The 10766-nt window shown below is 38.9% G+C and overlaps 1 protein-coding gene and 1 non-coding gene across 2 annotated transcripts; both read left to right on the top strand.

Annotated features, from left to right (window-relative positions):
- The first annotated feature begins 5001 nt into the window (after positions 1–5001).
- On the top strand, positions 5002–8519 carry LOC142991296 (caM kinase-like vesicle-associated protein). Its single transcript, XM_076141364.1, has 10 exons — positions 5002–5111; positions 5206–5337; positions 6031–6105; positions 6253–6391; positions 6535–6655; positions 6796–6871; positions 6979–7115; positions 7251–7329; positions 7419–7506; positions 8223–8519. Exons 1-10 carry the CDS (start codon positions 5017–5019, stop codon positions 8517–8519), a joined length of 1239 nt encoding a protein of 412 aa, XP_075997479.1. The 5' UTR covers positions 5002–5016.
- trnak-uuu (transfer RNA lysine (anticodon UUU)) lies at positions 7852–7924 on the top strand. The gene has a single exon. It is a non-coding gene; the product is annotated as a tRNA-Lys (tRNA).
- Positions 8520–10766: the final 2247 nt, after the last annotated feature.

Raw genomic sequence — 10766 nt, 5'->3', positions numbered from 1 at the left:
TGAATGCCAGAACACTGTGCCAAATGCATCATCACTTCCAGTTTTGTCAAAGTTTCGCTTACAATGTCTGAGATATGTCACAGTTGTACATTTCTTCCAAGCTCTGTCAGTGTAGCTCTGCATTCGTGTTGAGATGCATTCATCTTGCCAATTTAAATTTTTACCTAAATCTATACAGTGTTCTAATTTATTATGTCATCATTTAATGATTAAGTTGCAAGTTGTAATTTCTTCAAGTTCCAGTCGAGGGGGATAGGATAGTCTCTCCATATCCATATCTCTCCCCCCCATCAGGCCAGCATGTGTAGCACACAATGTTAAGATGCTTCAACCGCCTCATGCCAGACAGCATTAAGCTACAGAAGCAGGAGCACCGTGTGAAAACGCATCATCATTTCATTTTTTTCCCGAAAGAAGACGGACGTGATGGGTTTCAAGTTCTCACCACAGGTATCGGCTGTCTTAACTGGACAGACTGACAGATGAAAGGGAAGACTGACATAGCAGTTTGGCCTATTGGGTTGTAGTTTTTGTTTGGTTGTTGCATTTTCTTGGTTGGTGAACAAGCTCAATTGATTGCTGCGGATATAGTTGTTGTTTTACCTGATTGTTTTCTTTTGACGCCGAAGTTTGTTCTCCACCACAAACTGCCCTGGAAAAGAACTCTGGTCTCTGCGGCTGCTATTCATGAAAATAAAATAATAATCATTTGCATCATAAATGTACAATTTTCCATTACACCATACAATTGAACAACCTATGCTTTCCTGCCACAAGAACATATTTTATGGATTGTCTGTAGAAAGACTGATCATTACATAATGACATAATGACCATGATCAAACACTCCTCCCAAACAGTCTGGTGGCTGTCTAGAAAATTCTTAAAGATATTATCTCTATTCTTGACAAGAGAAAACACACAAGCTGACTCACTCACTCACTCATTGCTGCAATATGACTCAAATTTGACCATGCACTTATAGTTTTCTTATCATAACTTTACCTGAATAGAGAGAGCTTCTATCGTTCCCACTAGAGAAAATTCATTACACCTCCTTCAATTTCATACACGCCATTACCTCTCAAAGGTGCCAGCTATGTTTTCTCAATGCTCCAAACTTTCTGAGTCTTTCTTTGAAGGAGACTTTACATTCCCATTTATGAAGAGCACTTCATTCACCATCACTCATCATCTTTCAGACAGTCGATAGTCGAGTGCCTCCATCTTTTAGCCTTTAATCTTGATGCTTTTGAAAGGAAGAGGAAAGCACAAAATGTTGTTCCCTATGATACTTGCCGTGCCTGGTGCACTGTGCTGAATGAGTCAGACTTCCGTGAACAGGTGTAGCGATGTATGATTCATTATGTGCTCTCACGATTGCATCACATGGTCCCACATCAGCCTCATCCCTTGAATCTTCTTGACAGGGCATCGCGTGCCTTCCTGTGCTGTCTCTTGGTATTCCTGTTGCTTTGAGAGATAAAAAAGGAAAGATCATAATCAATGATCCATTGACCACTGACATAAAAAAGCATTCTGTAAGCTAAATTATGTAAGCTTGGTTTTGTCTGTAATGTGCTAAAGGGAGAATGTTTTTTGAAGGTTGGATGTGTGTGTGCGCTTGCGTTAATCTTGTTAATTTGAATGATTATCATAGCACAGGATGTCGGAGGCATGCATTTAGGTACACCTTAGTTTATGCAACAGGGCTAATGCACATTAATCAGCATGAAAGTGTAAATGTGGCAGAGTTTGCCAAGATGACTAATTTTCATCTGCAGCCCTGTGCCCAATTGTTGAAACGGCCGTACCTGCAAAATGTATTGTCTTGAGTATTGTCCCGAATAATTGTGTTACACAGGCAGTGCAGCTCTGTGTGGATCTATGTGAGAGACAGAAAAAGTAATTGGGGAGTGTGGGGAATACATCAGCAGTGGATAGGACTCCACAATTCACATCATCCTCTAGTTTAGTGAACTGACAGCCCACCAGACGGAGAGATGTGTTAGTTAACGCTGCATAATGTTGAAAAAGGTGATTGATCAAAATGTACAATTGTTTGGAATGGCGAAAAAGATTGTAGTTTACTTTTTGATTAAGTTAAGGTTAAGGTGCAAAGGCTACATTGATCGATTGATTGATCAACAGACTGACAATTCATTACTGATGCAAAGGTGGAGATCCTGGAGATCAGAAACAGTTGCCAGTCACGTCAACATCACCCCTAAGCTTCAGTCCACTCCATCAAAGTAAGCATATCCTAATGAACTCCATTTTTAATCTTCATTCTGTCGTGATGCTGTTGGTGCATTCAATGACTACAACGTTAGATTGAGCACTTATATGACAGCAGAGCCGCCTGGTGTGACATGCTGCACACCAGTAGCAGGTGATGGCATTACAGTCAGCAATTTTAGCTAATTTGGGACTGATCCCAACAGCATTAACTGCCATGAAATTCACACCACATCAGGCCTCAGTTATTAGTTTAGTTAACACTGGGGACAGATAAGAGATCCTGTCCGTCAGCATAAGGTGACGCATCAGCAAGAGGAGAGCGTCTCATATATGTCTCAAACTGTGCTATAGGTTTTATTCCAATATCCTCAAATGTTACAAGAGTTGTGTTTGCTAGTGGATAATGTTAAACACTAGGTTTTATTGTGCTTCTGTAACGCACCAAGCTAAATTTGGCCCAACTGTCATAACGGGGAGGCAGGTTGGACTTACAGTAATCGCAGGGGCCACGCACGGATACCGAGGAAGTTTAATGGCAAAACAGACGATAGACGCATGGAAACTAGAAACGGGCAGACGTGATAACAGAAACAGATAGACTGAAAACTTAAATGTCAGAATGGGAACAGGTGTGGACGATTGTACAGGTGAAAATAATCAGAAAAATACATGACAGGAAACGCGAGGGCAGGAAGAAACAGGAAAAAATACAAAATACAACATGAAAACACAACCAAAACACAGGATCATGACATAAACAAAAGGATGAGCAAAGTAAGTTGTTTTTCAGAATGTTTACAAGAAACAATTGGAGGCTAATTTGTAATTGTAATCTACAACTATGGACGTAATGAAAATGTCACCTATCCACTATCAACAGCAGCTGCAGAGGAGAATCACACAGACTAAAGCATCCAGAGACTAAAACTTGATGCAAATAGATCATGAAGTGTGATGACTGACACCGGTATCAGTAAAGAGGCTAAAATGAGGAGCGTGAGTCAAAACGGACCCACTTTAATTACAGTGCACAGTTTATATGAGGCAAAATTGCTTATGCCAGCAGTACAGAGACTATTATTAATTACATCCTGACTGGTGATCATATTTAAGAACACTGCATGCAGTTAAGAGTTGTCTTTTGTCTCCTCTTATCCCCTCCTGGCTATAATTGGTTCAAATGTCACATAGATGGTTTAGGGACCAGCGTGCAGAATTCCATCAGAGATATATGGAGTGAAGGGCTCCGATCGAGACATTCTGTTTTGCATTCTTGCTTGTAGGGCCTATAAATCATTTAAAAACTATTGTGAAGTGGTATGCATGGCCAAGTTACTGACTCTGATTAAATGTTAATATTTAAACCATTGCATTGTTGTTCTACACATCTCCCTTGATCAGGGCATGACTAAAGCTTCAGACAGTACCTCTGTTTTTTTTTGACTCCTACTCATCTGTGCTGGCTGCCATGTTTACTGCGATGCTTGCAAAGAACGTCAGTCTACTCATCATACAACCTTCCCATGTCACCAATAATATTTATCTGCCAGTAGTGGATTTATATTCAGTATTCTGTTGAACAGGTGCAGCCTAATAGTTCCAATCAAGTCTGATCTACTGGACAAACTTGTATATACAGTGTGTTTGTGTAGTCAGGCCTCCACATAAGCAGTACACCGGCGTGCATGTTGTGTGCGTGTTTGTGTGTGTGCCCTTGCTGGCCTGCACTCTCAGCAAAACGGCCAAAAAAAAATGAAACAGAAATATGAGAAGGAAGTTTCTTTTTAAAGTTCACCGTGATTTCTTTGCAACGTGGTGGAATTTATTTTGCGGCCCACATTCCTCAAACTGCAGCATTCAGGGTCATTCATGGAATTCATTAACCCTACTAAATCCATTAAGCTACATAAATCTATTGGTTCTCTTATAGGTTACAGACTGGAAAATGTGTGTGCATCCCTGTACATTGTTGAGGATATAATGATGAGCTGAAGATCAGTTGTTTGTTTCAAACACAAAAGCTTTATTAGTTAGTTAACAGTTGTCCAGGTCATTCAGTAGGTAAATGTATTTTTTGTTTACCCTAAACACAAGACTGCAGCTGCAAAATGTGGCGAGTACATAGTTTTGTAAGCTTTCAAGAATCTTTTGAAATGCAAAAAGTAGACAAAAGCCACAGCTTCAGCACAGGGTCAACTCCATCACAATCTTCTTTACGTTGGAAAGCAGACATGAATAAATCTGCTGGTGCTGCAGTGAGCTGACTCACTGCAGAGTGGAAAGAAACCAGCGTGACTGCCAACAGTACTGAAGATAACATGACGGCAAAATATCATTTGATGTTGTGGTAGCTCCTACGATCATTTTGAACAATGAGCTCCACCAAACTCATTGACAGTTGTCCTTTTGAACAAATGTAAGAAAACAACAATACAATGCCTTTCTTGCGTCGGTTACCTTCATGCATCTATTGCACTGATTTTGTATGAGACATTTCTATTGTTGTCTTTAATGAATAGTTTGTTTCTCTGTAAATCATTTTGGACAGCTATTCTGTTGTTGAATGACTCATTCCAATTGTTGGGATTCAGCAGTACATTTACAGTGATTCATTTTTGTTATTTTAGAATTAACTGTTGCTCAGATTGTCTGTGTTGTGATTGACTTTGTTCTTTGCTCTATAGAGATCAATGTCAAAAAGCTCATCTAAAAACCTGCACATCATTTACAGGTTGTGTTTTTGCTGGACGTTCCCTGGCGAGGGCAGGAGCTGCCATGCCATTTGGTTGTCTGACACTCGGGGAGAAGAAGGATTACAACAATCCCTCAGAGGTGACCGACAAATATGACCTGGGACAGATTATTAAATCGTGAGTACATCCATGCTGTAACAGGCACACAGGCACTGCTGAAGAATGAGAATGGAAATGTGATGTTATGTTTCCTCTTTTGTCTCCTTATCAGAGAGGAGTTTTGTGAGATATTCCGGGCAAAGGATAAGAACACCTTGAAAATGTACACTTGTAAAAAATTCCACAAAAAGGATGGAAGAAAAGTGCGGAAAGCTGCCAAGAATGAGATAATGATCTTGAATATGTAAGTGAAGATATTCTCTCCTAATTCTAGAGCTTAAACATCTGAGGCACTGAGACAAGGTTTAATCACGGTGATCAGCAGAATTCTTGCAGAAATGTTAAGCTGGAGTAAAAGACAAGGCAAAACCTGGTTCAAATGCTAAAATACATTAAAATGTGGATGATTGACCTCTTCACAATGTGTCTTATTACATTGCATTACTCGTCATGACGGTGTAGAACACAATGATGGTTTGTGAAAATGTAATCTATTAGTTCCTCCTCAGTCTTCAAATATACAAAAATAGTGTTCTTACACCTAAAAACTATCGCTGAATAATCCCGGAGCATAATATTAGATGAAATCATGTTTGGGGGATTCATCTTGGCTGCATTTTGATGCCACATTAGCATCAACAAAAAGTCACAAGACTCAGTAGTAAATGAAAGAAAATGGTTTAATTATCAATATACCTGAGGCAGTATAAATCATGCATTCATAAGAGAGAAGTGTGCCAACTCTCAAAAGGCCACAATTAAATGCTATGTCCACTAAATACAGCAGTACTGCCATATGCAGTTTTTAAAGGATCCTCATGAAGTTATCACCATATGAATTGAAAACTGCCTTCTGCTACTTCTTTGCTACTTTTTGCTAATTTTAACCTCACTTATACCCGACTTTGATCCTCCTCCTTGTTTCCTCCTTTCAAAGGGTAAAACATCACAACATCCTCCAGCTGGTTGATGCCTTCGAAACTAAGAAGGAGTACTTCCTTTTTCTGGAGCTGTGAGTAATACTGGAGGTGCTTGGAAGGACGCACAGTCCTTCCACATCATGTTTTGAACCCTCCTGTTTTATTCACCTTGTGAAAGATTTAATATGCCTGCCATGAAAAAGTGACACACGTTTGATTTGGATGTACAATCTGTTCAGTGCTACAGGCAGAGAGGTCTTCGACTGGATCCTAGATCAAGGTTACTACTCGGAGAGGGACACCAGCAACGTTATGAGGCAGGTGTTGGAAGCCATAGCTTACCTGCACTCTCTGAAAATCGTCCACAGAAATCTTAAGGTAAACCACACTGCACTGCGGAAAAAGAATAAAGCACAAATCAAATCAAGATGTTTATGCATAACCATTCAGAAACATGAACTCGATAGAGGTCAATTGCTTTCCAGGTTTGATGTGAGTGCCTGTTTTTATCAATCATTTAGCTGGAGAACTTGGTTTACTTCAATCGTTTGAAGCACTCCAAAATTGTGATCAGTGACTTCCAGTTGGCAAAACTGGAAAATGGACTCATTAAGGATCCATGCGGGACGCCAGAGTATCTTGGTAAGTGGTGTAACACCTTGTGTAGGTGTACTTAATTACTGTTGCTAAAGATACATTTAGAATTAATCTGTAAAAATTGCTCGAAAATACAAATACAACATACCATGAGAATGCTTGAAGAGCTCCTGTTTGTGTTTCAGCTCCTGAGGTGGTTGGAAGGCAGAGATATGGACGACCTGTGGATTGCTGGGCCATAGGGGTCATTATGTATATACTGTGAGTGTCATTACATCATGTATGCTCAATAACTTACTTATTTCATTACTAGGCTTTTGAATAAAGAGAGCTTTTCCTGTAATCATCTTATTTTGCCAATTCAATAGTTTGTCAGGGAATCCTCCTTTCTACGATGATGCTGATGAAGATGATTCTGATAATCGAGATAAGAACCTTTTCTTAAAGATCTTGTCAGGCGACTATGAATTTGACTCACCATACTGGGATGACATTTCAGATTCTGGTAAGAGATAATGGATTTATTATGATATAGACAGTATGTAGACCTGCATTCAGTTTGGGATACATTTGAATTTGGGTAATATTTGTATTGTTATTTAAAGTATTAATCAAACTATTACTTCCCTGTTTTGTGTAGCCAAAAACCTAGTGGCGTCTCTGATGGAAGTGGATCAGGATCAGCGATTGACTGCACAGGAGGCTATAGCCCATGAATGGTAAAAAAATAAGAAAACTAAGCTTTATTAAGTAGTTTTATGGTTACTTCGTCATGGTAAGAGCCGAATGTTATTGTTCCTTGTCTCAGGATTTCAGGAAATGCTGCTTCAGACAAGAACATCAAGGATGGTGTTTGTGCGCAGATCGAAAAGAACTTTGCCAAAGCCAAGTGGAAGGTATTGCTTACAATTAGTACAGTTTGATTAACATTCCCTTGTTTGTGTTAGTTAAATGTTATGTTGCAGCTCATGAATGTGGCCTATAAGTTTCAGCTGTAGGTGCATATTGAGTGCGCAGTGTTGTGCTGTCCGCTAATTAACACTCCACAGTACCTTACGTCTTGCTGTGTTGCTGCACATTTGCATACTATATTCCATCATAATGCACTGATTTACATTCAACAGTCACGGGATGCAACATAGAAGCAACATCTATGATAGTATGGTAGCCGAAATAGCTCAGTTAGTTGACTGTCTGAGAGTCCCTGGTTGGGTTTTTGACAGGGTCTGGTGTGTTATAGAGCCCGGATAGCTCAGTCGGTAGAGCATCAGACTTTTAATCTGAGGGCCCAGGGTTCAAGTCCCTGTTCGGGCGTGAATTTATAAAGCATTTCACTATTATTATACTTGTAGGACCCCATGTGACATATAAGATTTGAACTTGACATGAATAACAAATACCACATTACAATGTCTTGTCAATTTGTACATTCTATTTTATGGCTTCATTAAGTATTATTATTACATTTTACAATTCAATTGATCTTGTTTTTATACTTCGAAGACCCATTTCTGCTATTTAAGATTCACTTTTACAATCTAGAACAATCAGTAAATTTTAATTGTATTTAAGATAGAATTTGAACTATTCCTATCTTTTTTATTAATTACAGAAAGCTGTAAGGGTGACCACCCTCATGAAGAGACTTCGAGGACCTGAGCAGGGCGATTCTGCTGCAGGAGCTTCAGCTGACCCCAACGCACCTGGCAGCGGTGCTCCTGCCGCTCCAGCTGGAGGCCGCGATGGTGTCGCTGCCAGCATAAAGGCTGCACTCAGTGAAAAGGCCGCCGACACACAGACTGCAAGCAACCCTGCAGCCTCCCTGCTGAGTTCAATCAGACAGGCGGAGAGGCCACAGCCACGGAGCAATGGTGATGTTCTCCAAAGACAGGGAGACCAGGCTTCTTAAATGAATAGAACAGGACCACTGCCATCTCACACACCCATGCAGTACAGCCAATATATTTGGCGTGATGATACAGTGTTCGTTTGACGATCCCTCAGTTTGTATTCCCACGGCACCGCGGTTTTCATAACTTGTGCGTTCTGTAATCATATGATTGGTCTGAATAGTGTTAGCCACTCTCCCTCTTTATCTTGTGTACGCATTCCTTTAAAGCTGGTTGAACAGTAGCTCCGCTGTCTTTTCCTTTTCCCTAAAAACAGCAAAAACACATTGTGTAACTTAGTGAAATCGTCTCTATTCATTAACTGAATGTATATAGATGTACTTGTCAATTACAACATATTACTAGTTGTCAGCTTCAGAAGTTGCAATCCTGAGTTCATGTTTTGTGACTTAAAATTATGAGTTGAGACTTACAAGCATTTGCTAAGCTGATGATTTTTTCAGAAACCAATAAACTTATTATCATACCTCCCAGCATGCATTGTATTTTGAGTTAACTCTTAAGAACCTCGCTTCTTCTTGGAACAAAGTTGGCGGATGTAACTTAAAGCTTCAATCGTATTTGACTTTCTGATTATAAGACATTTTTTTAAATTTCCAACCAATGTAATAAGTGATGCAGTGATAAACTGCCTGAAATTTGATTTTTTTAAAGCGAAAGATTACTGAACACTGATAAATATCAATTATTGATGAATTATCAGCATGGCTATTCCATTTGTGACTAACCTTTCCTTTAAACTAACATTGCAGTTCAACTATTTGTCAACTTACAATTTTAAGGCACATTTTCAGTTAAAGTGCCTTAATATTTGTTGCAGTAATGTAGGTCACCAATGTGTTTTGAGAGACACATAACTTGATCGTGATTGCTTACTGATCATTAAGCTGTTTCCTTTAGCTCCTTTGTTTAGAGTCTTAAGTGGCTGTATTGATACTTGTATTCTGTCCTCTTTCACCCTTGTATGAAATTAAAAAAGGAAAATCAGAGCATTCTATAAGGTGTGATGTTTTAGCTGTTGTTGTCGTTGTGTTGTCACTTGTAATTAGTAAAGCCAGAGTATACAGTTGAGTCCATATTCCACTATGTATATTTGCATTGTATACATGTGTATTTTTTTATTTACCTGTGTAATACGCAACATTTAGCTGCGCTAAAGAGTTGCTACAACGCTTGTTAATGAATAAATGGAGCAATACTGATATTGCGGAAACTCTTGTTTTTTTATTAAATGGTGAAGTCCCTCATCATATTAATATTTGGTCGGACACAATCACCTTTTACTTTCATCCTACATGCATGAATGCAAGAAATACGTAGATGTATGATACACTTTTTGTATGAAGTCCAACAAAACATTCCATGCAATGAAGAAAACCCATGTAGTATCTCTAAAAAACAATATTTGCTGCCGTAGACATTTTTCAGTGTGAGATATTTTATTTTGTATATTTTATTTCCCAAGGTGTAGCATTGTTTCACAAAGTAAAACCGAAGCCGTATTACAGTAAATGCAAACATAGCAAATTAACAGTAAAGAGGAAGTGCTTTATGTAGGCTTGTGTCTGTGATGTCATTAACTGAGACATCATTCATGATAATGTCATCCATTTATGTCTCCCATCTCCCATTACTATAATGTGCATACTTTGTTTATTGCAAATAAAACACAAAGTAAAAATGTAAATGAAATGAAAAGCACCCTATGCACATGCTCAAACAACTGCCCGGTCTACACACTTCATGAGATATTCTACATTTAATACATTCTACAAAAATAAACTGATTATATTGTCTGTGAAACATGCCTTTCCTAAAACGTGTCTATGCAGATGGATAATATGTAGATAGTATGCAGAGAAGATTGTTTTCTATGCTTATTTCTGTCTTAATGTGTTGGTCATGACCTGGTAATTGAAAAAAAAGTGGGCTTTACACTATGGTGGTTATTGTATGGCTCTCTGGGCACGTGGGTGTTAAAGGACAGTGCCTCAGTCTGCCAAAAGATCACCACTGGGAAATAAAAGTACAAATCCAGTCAGTCAGAAAGCTGTATCATCATAAAACAGATTATCTGGTGAGTGAAAAAGATTCTAATGGGATTTGGTTGAGGAAATGGTTCACAATGTTATAGAGAAAATGTTCCACTATTTTATATTTATATTCAGTATCTTGGTCTGTCCATATATGTACAGTGCTTTAAACCACTAGATGGCAGCGACGGGTTTAAGGTGTTTCCTCCAGCC

This window comes from Genypterus blacodes, unplaced genomic scaffold, assembly GCF_046128005.1.
Source record: "Genypterus blacodes isolate CSIRO-AG114 ecotype Tasmania unplaced genomic scaffold, CSIRO-AGI_Gbla_v1 ptg000017l_1, whole genome shotgun sequence".
Taxonomy (NCBI): Eukaryota; Metazoa; Chordata; class Actinopteri; order Ophidiiformes; family Ophidiidae; genus Genypterus; species Genypterus blacodes.
Note: the sequence above shows the minus strand (reverse complement) of the source record. Positions and strands in the feature narration are given on the sequence as shown.

Coding starts and splice junctions, on each gene's coding strand:
- LOC142991296 (XM_076141364.1), top strand. CDS start 5,017: ATGCCATTTGGTTGTCTGACACTCGGGGAGAAGAAGGATTACAACAAT. Junction 5,338..6,030: donor GAGATAATGATCTTGAATAT/GTAAGTGAAGAT, acceptor CTCCTTTCAAAG/GGTAAAACATCACAACATCC. Junction 6,872..6,978: donor GGGGTCATTATGTATATACT/GTGAGTGTCATT, acceptor CCAATTCAATAG/TTTGTCAGGGAATCCTCCTT.